Below are 23522 nucleotides of genomic sequence, written 5' to 3'. Positions count from 1 at the left end.
AACATGTGGATTTCCTCTGCGTGCTCGGGTTTCCTCCCACTTTCCAAATCACGTGGGTTACTAGGTTACAGACGTCTGTTTGGGTGGCATGGATTAGTTGAGTCTGGAGGGCCTGTTACTGTACTGTATCTCCAAACGAACAAATTGTTGGTGTTTAACAGGGTCTCGTACAGTTTGCATTAGAGCTTTCAATCATATCATCTACATTCATCATCAAAATTTGGAAAAAAAATCACTATCTAGAAATTAAATCAAAACTTTATATTCTTAGACATTGAAGCAGGATTATGTGATTCGATCTCTTCTCCCTGCACACTCAATGAATAAGACCACGTTTTCGTCAGATCTTTCATCATGCCTCCAATCTGCTTCACTGACCCACGACCCTCGATTCACTTAACGTTCTGTTGACTGTCCTCAGTGACTGAGCCTCCGAGGCCCTCTCAGGAATTCAAACTGTTTGTTCTCTGGCTGAATAAATTTCCTGACCTCTGCCTTGCTTGTCTAGTCTCTTAACTCACGATTGTAACCCCTGGTTCCAGGCCCTTCAGCCAAGAGAGGTGTCTACCCTGGCAACTTGACAACGTAGCATAGTGGTTAGCACAACGGTTTACAGTACCAGTGACCCGGGTTCAATTCCCATCACACGGTAGTGTAGTGGTTAGCACAATGCTTTACAGTACCAGTGACCCGGGTTCAATTCCCATCACACGGTAGTGTAGTGGTTAGCACAACGCTTTACAGTACCAGTGACCCGGGTTCAATTCCCATCACACGGTAGTGTAGTGGTTATCACAACACTTTACAGTACCAGTGACCCGGGTTCAATTCCCATCACACGGTAGTGTAGTGGTTAGCACAACGGTTTACAGTACCAGTGACCCGGGTTCCATTCCCATCACACGGTAGTGTAGTGGTTAGCACAACGGTTTACAGTACCAGTGACCCGGGTTCAATTCCCATCACACGGTAGTGTAGTGGTTAGCACAACGCTTTACAGTACCAGTGACACGGGTTCAATTCCCATCACACGGTAGTGTAGTGGTTAGCACAACGCTTTACAGTACCAGCGACCCGGGTTCAATTCCCATCACACGGTAGTGTAGTGGTTAGCACAACACTTTACAGTACCAGTGACCCGGGTTCAATTCCCATCGCACGGTAGTGTAGTGGTTAGCACAACGCTTTACAGTACCAGTGACCCGGGTTCAATTCCCATCACACGGTAGTGTAGTGGTTAGCACAACGATTTACAGTACCAGTGATTCGGGCTCAATTCCCATCACACGGTAGTGTAGTGGTTAGCACAACGCTTTACAGTACCAGTGACCCGGGTTCAATTCCCATCACACGGTAGTGTAGTGGTTAGCACAACGGTTTACAGTACCAGACACCTGGGTTCAATTCCCATAACACGGTAGTGTAGTGGTTAGCACAACGCTTTACAGTACCAGCGACCCGGGTTCAATTCCCATCACACGGTAGTGTAGTGGTTAGCACAACGCTTTACAGTACCAGCGACCCGGGTTCAATTCCCATCACACGGTAGTGTAGTGGTTAGCACAACGCTTTACAGTACCAGTGACCCGGGTTCAATTCCCATCACACGGTAGTGTAGTGGTTAGCACAATGCTTTACAGTACCAGTGACCTGGGTTCAATTCCCATCACACGGTAGTGTAGTGGTTAGCACAACGGTTTACAGTACCAGTGACCCAGGTTCTATTCCCATCACACGGTAGTGTAGTGGTTAGCACAACGGTTTACAGTACCAGTGACCCGGGTTCAATTCCCATCACAGGGTAGTGTAGTGGTTAGCACAACGGTTTACAGTACCAGTGACCCGGGTTCGATTCCCATCACAGGATAGTGTAGTGGTTAGCACAACGGTTTACAGTACCAGTGACCCGGGTTCGATTCCCATCCCAGGGTAGTGTAGTGGTTAGCACAACGGTTTACAGTACCAGACACCTGGGTTCAATTCCCATAACACGGTAGTGTAGTGGTTAGCACAACGCTTTACAGTACCAGCGACCCGGGTTCAATTCCCATCACACGGTAGTGTAGTGGTTAGCACAACGCTTTACAGTACCAGCGACCCGGGTTCAATTCCCATCACACGGTAGTGTAGTGGTTAGCACAACGCTTTACAGTACCAGTGACCCGGGTTCAATTCCCATCACACGGTAGTGTAGTGGGTAGCACAACACTTTACAGTTCCAGTGACCCGGGTTCAATTCCCATCACACGGTAGTGTAGTGGTTATCACAACGGTTTACAGTACCAGTGACCTGGGTTCAATTCCCATCACACGGTAGTGTAGTGGTTAGCACAACGCTTTACAGTACCAGTGACCCAGGTTCAATTCCCATCACACGGTGGTGTAGTGGTTAACACAATGCTTTACAGTACCAGTGACCCGGGTTCAATTCCCATTGCATGGTAGTGTAGTGGTTATCACAACGGTTTACAGTACCAGTGACCCGGGTTCAATTCCCATCACACGGTAGTGTAGTGGTTAGCACAACGACTTACAGTACCAGTGACTAAGGTTCACTTCCTGCTGTTGTCTGTAAGGGGTTTGTACGTTCTCCCTGGGATTATGTGGGTTTCCTCTGGGTGATCCAGTTTCCTCCCACAGTTAGTAGGTTCACTGGTCATTGTAAATTGTCCCGTGATTAGGCTGGGGTTGAATCAGGGGATCGCTGAATGGTACCAGAAGCTCCTATTCTATGCTGCATCTCAATACAATAAATAAACAAACTCTGGTAATGAATTGGTGTTTCAGTGGGGACACTGTGAGGACGCAGTGTATAGGTCTCCCTGTCTAAGCTGATTAAACCCCGACCATCCCAGATATAAATCTGGTGATCAGAAGCTGAAAGAATGGAATGTTTGCTGTGATACCTTCAGCAGAGGAGTCTCGTTAACTAATGTCATGGTGACCAGAGCTACAGGTAGTGGTTACCATAAAGATTTGCTGTGGCAGACAAGTGGGTGCAATTCCAGCCACTGGCTCCGAGGAGTTTGTCCGTTCTCCCTGTCACCACACGGGTTTCCTCCGGATTCTCCGACTTTTCCGTATTCCACAGGGATACGGGGCTGTGGCAGTGAGCTGTGCTGGCTCCGGAAACACTCGCCGGCTGCCCCCCAGCACCATCTCGGACTGTTAGATGGTGACCCAAATGGCATATCTCACTCAGTTTTGATGTGCATGTCGATAAGATTGAAAGAGTGTAGAGAGAATTTATAAGGATGTTGCCGGGACTGAGTTATTGGGAGAGATTGAATAGGTTAGGACATTTTTCTCTAATTTATTTCGTGGTATAGAAGATTGAGGGGTATAGATAGGGCAAATGCAAGCAGGCTTTTTCACTGAGTTTGTGTGGGATTACAACCATGGGTTATGGGTGAAAGGTGAAATGTTTAAGGGGAACATGAGGGGGAGCTCCTTCACTCAGGGTGGTGAGAGTGTGGAATGAGTTGCCAGTGCATGTGGGTTCAATTTCAACATTGAAGAGAACTTTGGAAAGATACGTGGATGGGAGGGGTGTGAATGGTTATGGTGTGGGTGCAGGTTGATGGCCCTAGGGAAATTGATGGTCCAGCACAGACTAGAAGGGCCAAAGGACCTGTTTCTCTTCTGTAGTGCAATATAAATAAAATTATTCTTTAATTTTGATTGGAATACCTAAAGTCAGATGAGTCAGTGATCATTAGCAAAAGACTCTGTGACCTTTTTAGGTCTAACCAAGTCCCTATTAACTGTTGCCTCTGAAACAGCCCATGAAGCCACTCAGTTTACGGACAGTAAAGGCCATTCAGCCCATCGAGTCTGCTCTATTCCATCATTGCTGATTTATTTTCTATCTCAATCACATTCTCCAGCCTTCTCCCCATGACATCTGCCCCCCCCCTTACAAATCAGGAACCTATCAATTTCTGTTTTAAATACACCCAATGGCTTGGCCTCATCGAACAACGCCCCCATTCTGCTTATAAATATGAAGAGAAGTCTGGGAGGGCGTGAGGAATCTGACACGGATGCTTTGTCGTCAGTGGTGTCTCGCTGGCCTTTGGTCCCCCAGCCCACCCTGAACATCAGAGACAGAGACCAGGGCCTCCTGCTGGAAATGGGACGTCTAGACCAGCTGTGTAACTCTTCCAGGGACTAATTGCAGTCAGCAATCTGAAAAATTAGCCCTTGGATAGGGGTTAACTGAATCCAGATGGGATCGCGTCCTGCCTACCACTGGGATTTGGGCTGGTGTTTATTTTGTAAAAATCCTCCTCCTCCCTCCAGCCCCAGAGGTCACAGTCCCGTGTGAGCAGGCACTGAATGTCACCGCTCGACAGGGTGGCTTCAATAACGGCCTTTGATCAGCAGCTTGGTTTCAAGATATAATTAAAATGGTGTCTCAGTACAGAACTAAAACAAGCCCCCCTCTGTTCAGCAAACTGTGTATGTCTGTCTGCTCAACCAATTAAGAAAATTAGAACTGGGTGAGGCTATTCGGCCTCTTAAACCTTCAATGAGATCATAGCTAATCTGTGTCCCATCTCTACCCTCTCGAATCTAGGATCAGGTTTAATATGACCAGCATATGTCATGAAATTTGTTGTCTTTGCAGCAGCAGTACAGTGCAATATGTAATAATAGGGGAAAAAAAGGAATTACAATACATATGTTGGGTCTAGGATAGATCTTCAGAGATATTGACAGCCAAGAACTTGAAATTGCTCACTCTCTCCACTTCTGATCGCTCTTTGAGGACTGGTGTGTGTTCCCTTGTCTCTCCCTTTCTGAAGTCTGCAGTCAGGAAGGGTATGATGAAGGGATGCCTGCTTGGTTGTGGTACTTCCATATCAAATATTGTTCTACATTGTGGACAAGCGAGGTTGGTGCTGGATGCATGGTGGCACTTAGGGGTTGCCCCCAGCTCTCACCCTTGGGTGCTTCAGTTGTTAACACCAATGACACATTGTAGCAACAAGAGAGCAAGACGCACAAAATGCTGGAGGAACTCAGCAGGTCAGGCAGCATCTGTGGAAATGAATAAACGACCGATGTTTCAGGCCAAGACCCTTCATCAGGACTGGAAAGGAAGGGGACAGAAGCCAGAATGAGAAGGGGAGGGGTGAGGAGGTAAAGCTGCCAGGAGGTGGGTAAAGCCAGGTGAGGGGGATGGGGGGGGTCTTCTTCCCATTCCTCATTCCCCTCTCACCTCATCTATTCTCCTCACCTCCCTCTGGTACCCCTCCTCCTTTCATGGTCCTCTCTCCTCTCCAGCCCACATATCCTCTCCCAAATTCTCATTTCATTCCCCCCTCCTTCCCCCTCACCTGCCCTCACCTATCACTTGCCAACTAGTCTTCCTACCCGTACCTCCGCACCTTCTTATTTTGATTTCTTCCCCCTTCCTTTCCAGTCCCAATGAGGGGTCTTGACCAGAACCGTCGATGGTTTATTAATTTCCATGGATGCTGCGTTCCTTCCTTTGGCATTTTGTGTTTGTGGTGACACGTTTCACTGTATCTTTCAACGTATGTGTGATAAATAGATGCAAACAGATTTGCTTAGTGGAAGAGTTGCACACACATCCCAGCCTAACCATGGGACAACTTACAATGCCCAATCAGCACTACGTGTTTGGACTGTGGGAGGAAACCCACGTGGTCACAGGGAGAACATACAGACTACTTACAGACAGTGGTGGGAATTGAACCAGGGTTGCTGGTACTGTTAAGCATTGTCCTAATTATCGAACGAGCTGCCAGAGGAAGTGGTTGAGGCAGGAACAATAACAACATTTTAAAAGGGATTTGAAGAGGTACATGGATAGAAAAGGTTCAGGAATAAGTGGGCAAAACACAGACAAATGGGATTTTGGTTTAGAGGGGTAACTTGTTGGTGTGGATTAGTTGCAGAATCAGAGAGCAATACAGCACAGATTCAGGCCCTTTGGCCCAAGCAGTCCATGCTGACCACAGTGCCCACCCAGCTCGACCCAATTTACAGTGCTTGGACCCTTGACCTCGAAGCCTCAGTGAACCTATCCCAATGCTTCTTGCATGATACTGTTGTACATACCCTCAGGCAGCTCACTGCCCTCTGTGTGGAAAAGGTTGTCCCTCTCTCTGGACCCTTTCAAATCTTTCCCGTCGGTAGAAAAGGTTGTCCCTCTCTCTGGACCCTTTCAAATCTTTCCCGTAGGGTGGAAAAGGTTGTCCCTCTCTTTCTGGTCTCTTTCAGATCATTCTCCTCTCGCCCTGTACAGTCCCCTGACTGTGGACTCCCTTACCCTGGGGAAAATACTGTCACCGTCCACCTTATCCATACTCCATGAAGTTAGACATTTCTATAAGCTCACCCTTACATTCTCTGCTGTTCCGAGGAATAGGAAGTACAGACTCCTTACAGACGGAGGCAGGAATTGAACCTGGGTCACTGGCGCTGTAATAGCATTGTGCTAACCACTGCAGTGCCACCCACGTTACTGTGATCAGTAACTAGCAAACACATCAGGGCTTGGCCCCTTGAGCCTCATCCGTCACTCAAAGAATCACGGCTGGCTTGATGGCTCTGAGTGTCCATCTGCTCCCTTTCACCTTGCTTACTGGGTATAAAGCTGTCCCTGCCTTAAAAATATTCTTCCACCACCTGCTGAGGAAGAGAGATTGCTGGATTATGTTCCGTGGAAATTACCTGCTGTGTCTCTTACTTTTCAATTGGATTGCAGGTGAAAGATTGCTTCTTCCCTTGGGCTGTGAGACTAATGAATACCCACTACCACTGAGTTCTCATCACTAGGACAACGAGCTGTTTACGGTTTATCTGAGCTGTGTACAACGTGCACTTTTTGAATTATATTTTATTAACTTACGGTAATATTTTATGTTCTATGTGTGTTACAGTACTGTGCAAAAGTCTAACACATGAATGTAACTAGGACGCCTAAGACTTTTCCTCGGTACTGTATTTGTCAACGTGGAGCAGAGAGTGAGTTTGCAAAGGATGTTGAGAATGGTGAGGGCGGAGGAGTGTGGGAGGGGTGGCGGAGAAAGTGTGTCAGGGGTGGTGCTGGGGGGTGGGTGTTGGTGGCATGTGTGCAGACACACCCAGCCCAGAGACACCAGGTAAGGTGATTTGATTCCAAACAATTGGTTTATTGATCATTACAGAATGTCAGAATGGCTTCCCACTCCCTCCCCCTTTTCCCTGCCATGATTCCCCTCTCCCAGCCCCCTTCCCATTCTCAGTCCACAGCAGAGAGTCGTATCAGAATCAGGTTTATCATCACTCACATATGTCATGATTTTTTTCTTGAGGCAGCAGTACAGTGCAATACATAACATTACTGCAGTACTGTGCTAAACTTCTGGGCACCTTCACTATTTTGGTGCACTGGAGGAACATTGTTTCATTTGGTTGTATACACTTGTAAGAAAAAGTGCGTGAACCCTTTGCAATAACCTGGTTTTCTGCATTAATTACTCATAAAATGTGATCTGATTTTCATCGACATCACAATAATAGACAAACACAATATGCCTAAACTAATAACACACAAACCATTGTACTACTTCTTGTCATTACTGAGTACACTATTTAAACAATCACAGTCTAGGTTCAACAAAGTATGTGAACCTCTGGGGAAATGCCTTCTACAAAAGCTGTTTGGAGTCAGGTGTTCCAGTCAATGAGATGAGATTGGAGGTGTGGGTTGTAGAGATGCCCTGCCCTATAAACAAGTCACACAATGTCAGGTTACTGACAGAGCCTGCTCTTCTCAAGAAAGGTCTGTTTATGTGCCCCTTGCCTCCGTCAAGATATCTTTCGGAGGACCTTGGAAGAAGAATTGTAGAGATGCATGAAGCAGGAACAGGCTACAAAGGATTTCTAAAGACCTGAGTGTTCATCAGTCCACAGTAAGGGAATTTGTCTACAAATGGAGGAAATTCAGTACTGTTGCTACTCTCCCTAGGAGTGGGTGTCCTGCAAAGATCACACCAAGAGCACAACATGCAATGCTGAAGTGAAAAAGATAGCAAAGGTAACAGCAAAAGATCTGCAGAAATCTCTAGAACTTGCTAAAGTCTCTGTTCAAGTGTCCACTATAAGGAAAACACTGAACAAGAATGGTGTTCATGGAAGGACACCATGGAGAAAATTATTGCTTTCCAAAAAAAAAAAATTGCTGTCTGTCTCAAGTTTGCAAAAGTCCACCTGGATGTTCTACAGTGCTTCTGGGACAACGTTCTGTGGACGATGAGACAAAAGTTGAACTTTTTGGCAGAATGCAGACTTTGGAGGAAAAAGGACACTGCACACCAACACCGAAGCCTCATCCCGACTGTGAAGCGTGGCGGAAGGAGCATCAGGGCCTGGACAGCTTGCAATCATTGAGGGAACAATGAATTCAAAATTGCGTCAAGACATTTTACAGGAGAGTGTCAGGGTAGCGGTCTGTCACCTGAAGCTTAATAGAAATTGGATGATGCAACAAGACAATGATCCAAAACACAAGAGTAAATCAAAAACAGAATGGTTTAAAAGGAAGAAAATTCACTTCTTGGAATGGCCAAGTCAGAGTCTAGACCTTAACCCAATTGAGATGTTGTGGCATGACCTGAAGAGGGCTGTTCATGCAATGTATCCTAGAAATATTGATGTTTTGTAAGGAAGAATCCTCTAAAATTCTTCCAAGCTGATGTGCAGGACTGATCAACAGTTAGCAGAAACATTTGGTTGAAGTTATTGCTGTACGAGGGGGCCACACCAGTTACTGAAAGCAAAGGTTCACATACTTTTCCAACAAATACATGTAATAGTGGATCATGTTTCTCAATAAAAGCATGAACAAGTATAATGTTTTTTTGTGATATTTATTGGGATCTCTCAATCTAGTTTTCGGACTTGGAGATCTGATCGCATTTTAGGTCAGATTTATGCAGAAATAGACAAAGTTCTAAAGGGTTCACAAACTTCTCAGCACCACTGTAGGTGTGCAGTCAGATATAAAACTAGAAATGTTCTGGGATGTGTTCCACAGTTGCTGGAGGTGTTATAGAAGCTTCCCTGTGTTGTGTTTTTACAAAAATCCTGTTTGCACACATTTCAGTGTCAGCTTTGAGAATGTGCCGGGTTGTTTACTGAAAATGTTTTCTCTTGCTTTAGGAGAAGGTCTCATTATAAAGGAAGGTGTTCCCACTGCTCAAGGAATCGTGAGGTAAAAGATGGTGCTTTTATTGAGTAGGATTTGGAAGCAGCTGCCTTTCAAAGGGAATCTGATTAAATCCTTGATAGAGGAAGATTGCTGGACTTCTGAGAGAACTTGGAGTGGGATTGACTGGATAATTCTGAGAGTGGACCGCAGATTCAGATTTATCACATACATTGAACCATATAGTGAATTCTCTGAGGCTACCATAGCACCTTGCACCTCTGTATTTAGAGCGGCACAGTAGCATCATGGTTAGCACAATGCTTTACCAGGTGACCAGGGTTCAATTCCCACCACTGCCTGTAAGGAGTTTATACATTCTCCTTGTGACTGTGTGAGTTTTCCCTGGGTGTTCCGGTTTCCTCCCACGGTCCAAAGACATACCGGTTGGTAGGTTAATTGGTCATTATAAATTGTCCTGTGATTAGACTGGGGTTAAATCAGGGGCAATGCTGGATGGCACAGCTTGAAGTACCAGAGGTGTCTATTCTGCACTCTACCTCAGTTTTTTAAAGATGTGCAGATTAATGAGATTTAAAACTCTGGTTTCGGATGGAACTACTTTACATCATCTGTGATATAATGAACGTTGTTTCCTAAATTCCTTTAGCTGCCGGATCTTTCCTCCTTTCACAATACTCAGTTTCAGATTTATTAAATCAGCTACATTGAAACATACAGTGAAATGCATCATTTGCATTGACAATCAATACACACAAGGCAAGTGTCACCACACACACCACTGCCAGCGTGGTGTGTCAACAGTGTTCATCAGAACAAATACGACAGCAACAGCAGGACAACCCCTTTCCCACACTCACAGACAGACAGGCCTCCAAACACAGGGCAGTCTGCCTCCTGTCCTTGGCCCTGGACTCTCAGAATCACAGACATTGGGTCTCCAACCACCTGTCCTTGGCCCAGACTCGCAGACATCGGGCTTCTGACCTCAGACTCAACAACAGTCTTTGTCCTTCAAGCTCACCGAGCCGTGGGTATGGACCCTGGTCCTTGCTAATGCAGCTAGCTCCATCATGAGGACAACTCTCCCTATCATCAACAACATCTTGCCTCAAGAAGGTGACATCTGTCATCAAGGACTCTCACCACTCGGGCATGCCCTCTTCTCATTACTACCATCAGGGAGGAAGTACAGAAGCCTAAAGACCCACAATCAATGTTTTAGGAACATTTTCATTCACTCAGCCATCAAATTTCTGACAATGAACCCATGAACACTATCTCATATTTTACTCTTTTTCAAGATTGTTTAATGTCGTTTCCAGTACACGATTGTAAAAGAGAATGAAATGATTGTTGCTTCAGGTTTGATGCAGCAGAAAGAACATAATAGGTTAAAGAAACGAAGTGTTGGTGGTTGGAGGGTGTGGAGGGGTGGGTTTAGTGGGTGGAGGTGTTGATCAACCTTACTGCTCGGAAAGTAACTCTTTTAGTCTGGTGGTCCTGGCACAGATGTCACAGCGTATGCCAGTATATAATAAAGCTGATTTGGATTTTTGACTTTAATGTCAGTGTTTCAATGTCCACCTTCACTTTTGTAGGTTGGGATCCAGAATACTGCCGCTGATATTGGGGATATGCAGTTGGTACCCAACGGGATGCATCAGGATGAAAACGAGAACAACAATCACAGCGTCAGCCTGGGACGACAGGGTCAGTGCTGGGTGGATGTGGTTCCAGGTTCCTGCGGCTTAACCAAAGGGTCTGCCCAACGTCCATGAATACAGTGTAAACCTTTCTGAAGTTATTTTACAGTGTGTCTACCTTTTCCCAGTGAACGTGGATCCCTTACACCCAAACGGTGCAAAATCACCTCCACCTTGCCCCTATCTCCTCCCCCCCTCCAGTTGTAAATAAACCTCTGCCCGACCTCAGTTCCCAGCCACTGCTGGAAGAAGTCAACCCCCCCCCCCCCCCAACCACACCATTTCTTTCTCCTTTTGCCCTACAGGGAAAGTTTTAGGATTGTGGAAGATTTTTAAACAAGGTCCTTTGCAAATATTCTGGTCTTAAAGGAAAATAAAGAACAAATGTGTGAGTCTGCCTTCTTCTAGAGTTGACCTTGATTGATCGAATTTCTTTGTACTTGGGTTGAAGCTCTTGAAAGATCATGAAACTGGAAGAAATAGGAACAGAATTAGTCTCTTGAGCCTGCTCTGCCATTCCATCATGGCTGATTTATTATCCCCACCAACCCCGTTCTCCGTTCGAGATCCCACTCACAGTGTTCTCCTGACCCGATAGAGGTCATTCCCTGCGAGGGTCCACTCTCTGTGTTCTCCTGACCCGATAGGGGTCATTCCCTGCGAGGGCCCACTCTCTGTGTTCTCCTGACCCGATAGAGGTCATTCCCTGTGAGTGCCCACTCTCTGTGTTCTCCTGACCCGATAGAGGTCATTCCCTGTGAGTGCCCACTCTCTGTGTTCTCCTGACCCGATAGAGGTCATTCTCTGTGAGGGCCCACTCTCTGTGTTCTCCTGACCCGATAGAGGTCATTCCCTGTGAGGGTCCACTCTCAGTGTTCTCCTGACCCGATAGAGGTCATTCCCTGTGAGGGCCCACTCTCTGTGTTCTCCTGACCCGATAGAGGTCATTCTCTGTTAGGGCCCACTCTCTGTGTTCTCTTGACCCGATAGAGGTCATTCCCTGCGAGGGCCCACTCTCTGTGTTCTGACCCGATAGAGGTCATTCCCTGTGAGTGCCCACTCTCTGTGTTCTCCTGACCCGATAGAGGTCATTCCCTGTGAGTGCCCACTCTCTGTGTTCTCCTGACCCGATAGAGGTCATTCCCTGTGAGGGCCCACTCTCAGTGTTCTCCTGACCCGATAGAGGTCATTCCCTGTGAGTGCCCACTCTCTGTGTTCTCCTGACCCGATAGAGGTCATTCCCTGCAAGGGCCCACTCTCTGTGTTCTGACCCGATAGAGGTCATTCCCTGTGAGTGCCCACTCTCTGTGTTCTCCTGACCCGATAGAGGTCATTCCCTGTGAGTGCCCACTCTCTGTGTTCTCCTGACCCGATAGAGGTCATTCCCTGTGAGGGCCCACTCTCAGTGTTCTCCTGACCCGATAGAGGTCATTCCCTGTGAGGGTCCACTCTCAGTGTTCTCCTGACCCGATAGAGGTCATTCCCTGCGAGGGCCCACTTTCAATGCTCTCCTGATCTGTTGCAGGTAACTCCCTCCAAGCCGAAATGGAAGTCGCCTCCACCGAGTCGGCAGTGACTGAGTCCGGGAGTGACGAGATCTTTGTGATTTCTGCCGGTCCCAGCGTGGGCACTTTGCATTTCTCTAGTTTTAAGACGAAGGTACATTGGGAACCTTGGCCATAACACAGGAGGGTGGAGGGCGAATTGCAGTGATTGGTAGAGAATTGCTTGATCTTGCAATACAAATATTTCTTTCATCTGTGTTCTTTTAAGCTTGATTATTTATAGGATCATAGACCTCTACATCACAAAGCCAGGTCCCTCAGCCCATCTTGTCTATGCCAGACTGTTGTTCTGCCTAATCCTTGCTTAATGATGCCGGTCCATGACATAAAGAGGATTGGGAGCCCCTGGACCATGGCCCTCCAATCACCTCCCAACCACTTAACCAAACTTCTCAAGTGTTGCAGCTGAAGCCCCTTCCACCACTTCTAGTAGCTCGTTTCCCACTTGTACCCCTCTCTGAGTGAAGGCTCCCGTTCAATATTGACCTTCCACCTATGACCTCAAATTCTACTCTCATGCATCAACCTCAGTGGAAAAATCCGACTTGCATTGACCCCATCTATATCCATCATAATTTTATATACCTCTATCAGATCTCCAGAGCCTTCGAGGTACCCCATCTTGTTGTTTGCAAAATGGATATTTAGTATTTACGTACTCTCCTACACTGCAGTGGGAATGTTCTTTGATCACCAGGATAGTAACCTAAATGTAGCTTAGCCCAGGCATATCTTCTAGAAGCCCACAGGCGGATGTAATTCATCAGTAATCATCTGAATGTCCTCCTGCCTCTTGCCTAAATTCATATCCAGGGTTTGAGAATCGAGAGAGAAAGGTTAGCTGTATTTATCACGTGTACATGGAAATCTGATCAGAAGTGTTGCCGAGGCCAGCGCAACACACCCCCAGTATGGCACTAATCAGGTGCTGGGCCCATTGTGTTTGTCATCTCTATCAACAATCTGGATGGTAATGTGGTTAACAGGATCAGCAAACTTGCAGGTGACACTGAGACTGGGGGTACAGTGGACAGCGAGGAAGACTATCAGAGCTGGCAGCGGGATCTGGACCGGCTGAAAAATGGCAGCACCAGTGTGAGGTGTTGCACTTTGAGAGGGCCAACTAGGGTAGGTCTTGTGGTGACTGGGGGTGCAGTAGAACAAAGGGATCTGGAAATACAAGTCCATAATTCACTGGAAGTGGTGTCACAGATTGATGGGGTCATTAAGAAAGCTTTTGGCACATTGGTCTTCATTAATCGAAGTATTAAGTACAGGAGATGGATGTTATGTTGAAGCTGTGTGAGACATTGGTGAGACCTGCTTTGGAGTATTGTGGTCACCTACCTACAGGAAAGATGTAATAAGATTGAAAGAGTGCAGAGAAAATTTACAAGGACGTTACCAGGACCTGAGTTACAAGGAGAGATTGAATAGGTTACAACTTTATTCCCTAAAATGTAGAAGATTGAGGGGAGATTTGATAAAGGCATGCAAAATTATGAGGGGTAGAGATGGTGTAAATGCAAGCAGACTTTTTCCACTTTTACTACTTCTCACCTGCCTATCACTCCCCCCTGGGTCCCCTCCTCTAGAGGCAATGGGTTAAGGGAGAAAGGTGAAATGTTTAAGAGGAACATGAGGGGGTCTTCACTGAGCGGGTAAACACAAAGTACACAGCAGATGCTGTGGTCAAATCAAGACGTACAAACAAACTGGATGAACTCAGCAGGTCGGGCAGCATCCGTTGAAAGGAGCCGTCAACGTTTCAGGTCCTGATGAAGGGTCTTGGCCTGAAACATTGCTGCTTTCAACGAATGCTGCCCTACCTGCTGAGTTCATCCAGCTTGTTTGTACGTCTTCACCGAGAGGGTGGTGGGAGTGTGGAATGAGCTGCCAGCATAAGTGGTGGATGCCAGCTGGATTTTAACGTTTAAGAGAAGTTTGGATGGGTATATAGATAGGAGGGATATGAGGGGCTATGGTCTGTGTGCAGGTCAATAGGGCTGGGCAGCTTAAATGATTTGGTATGGACTAGATGTACTGAAGGACGTGTTTCTGTGCTACGACTCCAACCCTAGAATATGAGGGGAAACTGGAGCACGCAGTAAATCCACATGGTCATGGGGAGAACATACAAGCTCCTGGCAGAAATCGAACCACAATCGGTAACTGCTGGTGTTGTAAAGCGACTGCACCAACGGCTATGCTACTGTGATGCCCCAAAGAGCTGCCTTCTGAAATTGGCGTGAGAACTGACTGAGCTGCTGTTAAGACGTAGCTGTGTTCGTGAATGAGCAGCACGTGATCGGGTTGCCATCATAAACTGTGAATGGGTCAGGATGGCAGATCCAGGACGTGCACTTTTCTTGCTGTTGCCGTTAGAAAAGGGATACCCTTAAGAACAGTCATTACCCCTGAGCCATCAGGCTCTAGAACCAGAGGGGGTAACTCCATCACTGAACTGTTCCACAGTCAGTAAACTCACTTTCAAGGACTCTTCATCCCATGTTCTTGATATCTTTTGCTTATTTATTCTTTTTTGTATTTGCACAATTTGCTGTCCTTTACACACTGTATGCTTTTGAGCGTGGTTTTTCATCGATTCTGTTGTTTCTTTGTATTTATTGATTGATTCAAAATTCAAAGTACATTTATTATTGAAGTATGAATACATTGTACAACGTTGAGATTTGACTCCTTACAGGCAGCCACAAACAAAGAAACCCCCAAAAAGTCTGTCAAATACCTAATGTGCGGAGAGAGAGAGAGAAAGAACACATTGTGCAAACAGCATTTAGAACGATAGACATGGAATCTGGGGTCCAGTGCAGGGCTGAATCGGCGTCTTGGAGCCCAGAGACACGGAGCAGTGTGCAAAGCCATCTGATCCTCGCTCTGGTCCTGACCCCCCCAACTTTTCAATCCAACTGGTCCGGCTTTTAAATAGTCCGGTCGTTCCTCGGTGTAGGATCCGGACCCTGTTGCATCGATGCGCTCCGAGCCTGGACTCCCCCTTTTCAAATCTGCCTGGTGCTTAAATTGTTCGAACCTCGTTCTTGGTTTAAGTGGTTTTAAATCTACTTCTACTCCGATCCAGCTTTGCTCCGCTCTGCTTGATTGACTGATTGAGATACAGTGTGCAAAAGGCACTTTCTCCCCTTCGAGCCACTTTAACCCCCAGCCTAATCACAGGACAACTTGCGATGACCAATTAGCCTACTAACCCGTACATCTTTTGGACTGTGAGAGGAAACCCGAGCACCAGGAGGAAACCCACGTGGTCACCGGGAGAATGTACAAACTCCACAGAATTGCCTGCAAGAAAATGACTCTCAGGGGTTGTATATGCAGACATGTATATACTTTGATAATAAATTTACCTTGAACTTCGCTTTGTGAGAATTCAGTAGGCTTGTGATTATTCTCAGCTTTGTACTTGCAACTTCAAAACTAAGTCGTATTCTCAAATACAACTCAAGACCCTTCAGGAGGTCCAGATGACAAGTCTTGCCCTTTTCCCTCTTTCACCATGGCTGCTGCCCACCTATTGAGTCCCCCAGCTTCTTTATATTATTAAACAGTTTCAACTATTAAACCAGGTTTTTAAAAAAAAATTAGACATACGGCACAGTCCAAAAAAGCCTGTGCTAACCAGTTACATCCCTGCTCCCCATTAACGGACTAACCGGTACATGTGAGAATCTGGAGCACCTGCAGGAAGCCCACACGGTCACAGGGAGAAGGGACAAGCTCCTTGGTCAGTGGTGAAAGTGAACCCGGGTGCAGCTACAAAGAAGGCAGGAAAATGGCTATATTTCATTAGGAGTTTGAGGAGATTCGGTGTGATAGTGGCAAGTTTCTATAGATATACCCTAGTGAGCATTTTGACTGGTAGCGTGACTGTCTGGGTTGGGGGTGTGGGGGCTGCTGCACAGGATTGAGAAAAGCGGCGGAGAGTTGTAAACGCGAAGCTGAACACAAATATAATTTCAGACTCGGAGAAACAAGAAATTTTAGTGAATTGAATGCATTTAATTGCATAACTGTGCTGATGCTTAGTTCATCTAAGCTAAAAATGTTTTGTTGATAATTTTTGTTTGAACTCAGCGTCTGCTTCTTTTCGCTTAAGTGTCCAACAATAATCATCCGGCATTGATGGATTCCAGTTGCTCTGATAACGCTTCTCTGTGACCGCAATGTCCTGGTGAAACCTTTCACCATGCTCGTCACTGACAGCGTCAAAGGTTGCAGAGAAATGGGAATGCGGAAAATGAATCTTTAGTGACATGTTACACTTCATGGTTTTGTATGCTTGAAGTATTTTGTCAACCGGCTGTATGTAGTCTGACGCTCTGTAGATGCCTAGAAAATTTTCAACAACATCCTTGAATGCTGTCCATGTGATTTTTTTTCCCTTCCCCAGTCCAACCAGAAGTTCTTCGAATTGCCTGTCATTGAAAACCTGTTTGATTTGTGACTAACAAAAATGCCTTCCTTAATCTTGGCATCAGTTATTCTGACTTGAATTATGACGTTAAATATAGGTGAATTTTTAAAAAACTGATGGGCGATAGGGAAATTTCATGGCAATTTTCATGATCAGCAGACCAAAATCCATTCGTTAGTATCTGTCTGTCACGAAGGACAGACTCATCATCACGAGTCTGGGTGGAAGGTCCAGTCGTTAAGATCTCCCTCTCGGCCTCTCCAGTGTAGTCCAAAGGAAAGGTTATGTTTGGCACCAGCTTGGCTGCAGGAACTGCCAGAAGGATGCTCAATGACGTCCGGCTGCTTTAGGGGCTTCACTCCGGATTTTCTGTCTGGGTTTACTCCTGGAGCCTTCATCTCTCCGAGGCTGTCCACAGGCAGTGCGGCTGTTTACCCATATCTGGGGATCTGGTTCACCAGCACCAGGGCATGTCCACACGTCGACGGGCCTGCAAGCTGCGTTTGCAAGGGCCACACCTCCTTGTCCTCTGCAGTTCAACCAGAGTCCGAAAGGAGTGTGTCGCCGGCGAGGAGGCGCTACATAACGCTGTTGGAGAGGCTATGAACTGGCAGGGAGAAGCTTACACATTCAGCTCTCCTTTTCACAAGACTGCTAGCCAGCGGTGGAGGCTGAAAGTGAGAGTGACGAGCACTACCCACTACACTACCACACGAGGCGCATCACAACAACAATTTGACACCCAAGATCCATAAGATGCACTCAAAAGTATTTAAGAAGTAAAATCTTTGTTGTCCAGTGTTATTGAAGTGCCTTTCTAAAGACAAAGCTGTATTTAAACTAGAAATTCTGGGAAATATTCATTGTGGTCAAAGACCGGCTTGGTGTCTCTTGCCTTGATATCAGTTCAAGCTGTGCATTAGAGTGTGGGGAGATTGTGAACTTGGCACAGCATAAAATTCCTGTTTTGGTTTGTAATGTTTGTCTAGACGAATAAGCTGCCGTCTTTGCAGGGATTATCTTATTCTTTGGTGGGAAAACAAAGCTCAACTATCAGTTTTCTGATTTAATCAAGAGCTGTGTAACAAATGGTGCACAACAGCAAGATCAACAACATAAAGGACCAAATATACAATCCTGTGCAAAGTCTAGCTACCTGTATGTGCCTTGGAGGTAGAAATGTACCCCAAACTGATTAACAAGTGTCACCATCCAATGTAGTCAGATGTTCTATGGTCTGAGTTTGAAAAGGTGGCTTACGGCCAAGTTATAAAAATAGATTTTAAAAATGCAATATAAAGGAAAGAGAGTCTATGATATGGAAACATACAGTACAGGCCCTTTGGCCCACAATGTTGTGCTGGCCTTTTAAACTACATTCATATCAAACCTTTCCTCTCACTCTGTGGCCTTCTATGTATTGGTGAGACCCGACGCAGACTGGGAGACCATTTCACTGAACACCTATGCTCTGTCTGCCAGAGAAAGCAGGATCTCCCAGTGGCCACACATTTTAATTCCATGTCCCATTCCCATTCTGATATGTCTGTCCATGGCCTCCTCTACTGTCAAGATGAAGCCACACTCAGGTTGGAGGAACAACACCTTATATTCTGTCTGGGTAACCTCCAACCTGATGGCATGAACATTGATTTTTCTAACTTCCATTAATGCCCCTCCTCCCCTTCTTACCCCATCCCTTATTTATTATTCCCCCCTTTTTTTTTCTCTCTCTCTCTCCCTCTCAATCACTCCTTGCCTGTTCTCCATCTCCCTCTGGTGCTCCCCTCCCCCTTTCTTTCTCCTGAGGCCTCCTGTCCCATGATCCTTTCCCTTCTCCAGCTCTGTATCACTTTCGCCAATTACCTTTCCAGCTCTCAGCTTCACCCCACCCCCTCTGGTCTTCTATCATTTTGGATCTCCCCCTCCCCCTCCTACTTTCAAATCTCTTAATATCTTTTCTTTCAGTTAGTCCTGACAAAGGGTCTTGGCCTGAAACGTTGGCAGTACTTCTCCCTATAGATGCTGCCCGGCCTGCTGTGTTCCACAGCATTTTGTGTGTGTCGCTCGTATTTCACTTAGCTCTTAATTTTTCTATTATCCATGTGCCAAAGTGTCTCTTGAATTTCCTAATAGGGCCTCTGTCACCACCCTGGGAAGCACTGGTGAAGTGGTGGTGTAGTAGCAACCTGCCACTTAACGTCAGTACGATGAAAGAGCTGATTGTGGACTTCAGGAAGGGTAAGACGAAGGAACACGTACCAATCCTCATAGAGGGATCAGGAGTGGAGAGAGTGAGTAGTTTCAAGTTCCTGGGTGTCGAAATCTCTGATGAACTAACCTGGTCACAACATATCGATGCAGTTATAAAGAAGGCAAGACAGCGACTAAACTTCATTAGGAATTTGAAGGGATTTAGCATGTCAACAAATACACTCAAAAACTTCTATATATGTACCATGGAAAACTTTCTGACAGGCTGCATCACTGTCTGGTGTGGAGGGGCTACTGCACAGAACTGCAGAGGGTTGTAGATTTCGTCAGCTCCATCTTGGGTACCAGCCTACAAAGTACCCAGGATGCCTTCAAGGAGCAATTTCTCATTAAGGCAGCGTCCATTATTAAGGGCTTCCAGCACCCAGGACATGCCCTTTTCTCACTGTTACCATCAGGATGGAGGTACAGAAGCCTAAAGGCACACACTCAGCGATTCAGGAAGAGCTTCTTCCCCTCTGCCATCTGATTCCTAAATGGACATTGAATCGTTGGACACTACCTCACTTTCTAATATATAGTATTTCTGTTTTTTGCATGTTTTTAAATCTATTCTATACGTGTATACTGTAATTTATTATTATTTTATTTTGTTTTTTTCCTTCTATATCGGGCATTGCATTGAACTGCTGCTCTTAAGTTAACAAATTTCCCGTCACACTGTAAATCTGATTCTGATGATCTACACACCCAGCACTCTGTGTTAATTTTTAAAAAAATCACTGACTGTACTTTGCTCCGTTAACCTTAAAGTTATGTCCCCTCCTATTAGCCATTTCCGCCTGGGGAGTAAGGTGCTGGCTCTACCTCTGTCAAGTCATCTCCCATCCTCCTTTACTCCAAAGCCTTGCTTATGTTGGACCTCACTGATCTTGATCGAGAAGGCTGCAAGAAAGATCTTGTTGTTTTTGTCGATGCAGTGTGGACCAGACCCTTCTGGCCCAGCTTCTTTCCCTCAGTCTGATCTCTCAATGCACATTGAACACTGCCTCGCTACTTTTTTATTTCTATTTTTTGCACTGCTTATTAAATGTAATTATTTAATGTTTGTGTATTTACTGTAAAGCGTTGAGCTAACCACTACACTACCGTGTGATGGGAATTGAACCCGGGTCACTGGTACTGTAAATCGTTGTGCTAACCACTACACTACTGTGTGATGGGAATTGAACCCGGGTCACTGGTACTGTAAAACGTTGTGCTAACCACTACACTACCGTGTGATGGGAATTGAACCCGGGTCACTGGTACTGTAAAGTGTTGTGCTAACCACTACACTACCGTGTGATGGGAATTGAACCCGGGTCACTGGTACTGTAAAGTGTTGTGCTAACCACTTCACGACTGTGTGATGGGAATCGAACCCGGGTCGCTGGTACTGTAAACCATTGTGCTAACCACTACACTACTGTGTGATGGGAATTGAACCCGGGTCACTGGTACTGTAAAGTGTTGTGCTAACCACTACACTACCGTGTGATGGGAATTGAACCCGGGTCACTGGTACTGTAAAGTGTTGTGCTAACCACTACACTACTGTGCGATGGGAATTGAACCCGGGTCACTGGTACTGTAAAGTGTTGTACTAACCACTACACTACCATGTGATGGGAATTGAACCCGGGTCACTGGTACTGTAAAGTGTTGTACTAACCACTACACTACCATGTGATGGGAATTGAACCCGGGTCACTGGTACTGTAAACATTGTGCTAACCACTACACCACTGTGTGATGGGAATTGAACTCGGGTCACCGGTACTGTAAACATTGTGCTAACCACTACACCACTGTGTGATGGGAATTGAACTCGGGTCACCGGTACTGTAAACATTGTGCTAACCACTACACCACTGTGTGATGGGAATTGAACCCGGGTCACTGGTACTGTAAAGTGTTGTGCTAACCACTACACTACTGTGTGATGGGAATTGAACCCGGGTCACTGGTACTGTAAAGTGCTGTGCTAACCACTACAGCACTGTGTGATGGGAATTGAACCCGGGTCACTGGTACTGTAAAGCGTTGTGCTAACCACTACACTACTGTGTGATGGGAATTGAACTCGGGTCACCGGTACTGTAAACATTGTGCTAACCACTACACTACCGTGTGATGGGAATTGAACCCGGGTCACTGGTACTGTAAAGTGTTGTGCTAACCACTACACTACCGTGTGATGGGAATTGAACCAGGGTCACTGGTACTGTAAACCGTTGTGCTAACCACTACACTACCGTGTGATGGGAATTGAACCGGGGTCACTGGTACTGTAAACCATTGTGCTAACCACTACACTACCGTGTGATGGGAATTGAACCCGGGTCACTGGTACTGTAAAACTTTGTGCTAACCACTGCACTACCGTGTGATGGGAATCAAACCCGGGTCGCTGGTACTGTAAAGTGTTGTGCTAACCACTACACTACTGTGTGATGGGAATTGAACCCGGGTCACTGGTACTGCAAACCGTTGTGCTAACCACTACACTACCGTGTGATGGGAATTGAACCCGGGTCACTGGTACTGTAAAGTGTTGTGCTAACCATTACACTACCGTGTGATGGGAATTGAACCCGGGTCACTGGTACTGTAAACCGTTGTGCTAACCACTACACTACCGTGTGATGGGAATTGAACCCGGGTCACTGGTACTGTAAAGTGTTGTGCTAACCATTACACTACCGTGTGATGGGAATTGAACCCGGGTCACTGGTACTGTAAAGTGTTGTGCTAACCATTACACTACCATACTGCCCTAAGGAGAGGAGGTTTCCCTCCCTTAAAAAAGCTGAAGTGAACAGATGGTATTTTTCAGTCAGTTTTAACTCCATTGAAATTCTCAAATTTCTCCTGACATTACCTCACTATTAGAAGACCATAGTGCTTGATGGGGCTGTGGTGGATGGCAGTCACTTCTGAACAATTTTACTAGCCCTATTATGTTACTATTGCAGTGCATTGTGTTTTATAAAATTACTCTCAGGGATATCCCATTCCCTAAGCTGCCAAGCATTTGTGAACATCTCGGCCCAGCTCAGGACAGTTAACTCCTCTTGTGAGTCACTTGGATCTTTCCTAAGGGAAAATTCTTCCAGTGACTTCAGCCTGGAAACAAGCTGTCAGAATGCCACATCACACCAAAATGAGATTCCAAACCACCCCAGAACTCTTGAGATCTGAGCTTTAAAACATCTCTCCTGGGAATTTGTTCTAAAGGATTTTTACATATAAGTGTCCCATTAAGTCATGGTAAGCCACAGCTAGTGCATCTAGTCTTATCTAGAGGGCACAGCCTAGAATACAAGGATATCCCATTATAACAGAGATGAGGGGAATTTCTTTGGTCAGAAGGAGGTGAATCTGTGGAACCCATTGCCACTGACAGCTATGGAGGCCAGTTCTTTGGGTATATTTTGATAGGGTTCTTGATTAGTTACTGATGGCAGAGGTTATGGGGAGAATACAGGAGAATGGAGTTGAGAGAGAGAATAAATCAGCCATGGTGGAATAGTAGTACAGGCTCAATGGGCTACTTCTGCTCTGTGTTATAGTCAGCAGAAATTTGAGAATTTGAATGGAGTTCAAAATGACTGAAAGATACCATCTATTCACTTAGACAATAGACAGTAGGTACAGGAGTAAGCCTTTCGGCCCCTTGAGCCAGCACCGCCATTCAATGTGATCATGGCTGATCATACACAATCAGTACCCCGTTCCTGCCCTCTCCCCATATCCCTTGACTCCGTTATCTATAAGAGTTCTATGTAACTCTCTTGAATGCATCCAGAGTCTTGGCCTCCACTGCCTTTTGGGGCAGAGCATTCCACTCTCTGGGTGAAAAAGTTTTTCCGCATCTCTGTTCGTAAATGGCCTACCCCTTATTCTTAAACTGTGGCCTCTAGTTCTGGACTCACACATCAGCAGGAACATGCTTCCTGCCTCCAGCGTGTCCAATCCCTTAATAATCTTAAATGTTTCAATAAGATCCCCTCTCATCCTTCTAAATTGTGTATACAAGCCCAGTCGCTCCAATCTTTCAACATATGACAGTCCCGCCATTCCGGGAATTAATCTTGTGAACCTACGCTGCACTCCCTCAATAGCAAGAATGTCCTTCCTCAAATTTGGAGACCAAAACTTCACACAATACTCCAGGTGGGGTCTCACCAGGCCCCTGTACAGCTGCAGAAGGACCTCTTTACTCCTATACTCAACTCTTCTTGGTATAAAAGCCAGCATGCCATTAGCTTTCTTCACTGCCTGCTGTACCTGCATGTTTGCTTTCATTGACTGATGTACAAGAACACCTAGATCTTGTACTTCCCCTTTTCCTAACTTGA

At 45.9% G+C, this 23522-nt stretch overlaps 1 protein-coding gene across 1 annotated transcript in view; it reads left to right on the top strand.

Annotated features, from left to right (window-relative positions):
- si:dkey-112e17.1 (uncharacterized) overlaps nucleotides 1-23522 on the top strand; it is a 79032-nt gene that overhangs the window by 44806 nt on the left and 10704 nt on the right. The window contains exons 3-5 of the mRNA XM_059943823.1: nucleotides 9178-9229; nucleotides 10786-10897; nucleotides 12416-12549. Coding sequence (XP_059799806.1) covers nucleotides 9178-9229; nucleotides 10786-10897; nucleotides 12416-12549 — 298 coding nt within the window. The remainder of the gene's footprint in view (nucleotides 1-9177; nucleotides 9230-10785; nucleotides 10898-12415; nucleotides 12550-23522) is intronic.

Source organism: Hypanus sabinus, chromosome 18, assembly GCF_030144855.1.
Source record: "Hypanus sabinus isolate sHypSab1 chromosome 18, sHypSab1.hap1, whole genome shotgun sequence".
Classification (NCBI taxonomy): domain Eukaryota; kingdom Metazoa; phylum Chordata; class Chondrichthyes; order Myliobatiformes; family Dasyatidae; genus Hypanus; species Hypanus sabinus.
Note: the sequence above shows the minus strand (reverse complement) of the source record. Positions and strands in the feature narration are given on the sequence as shown.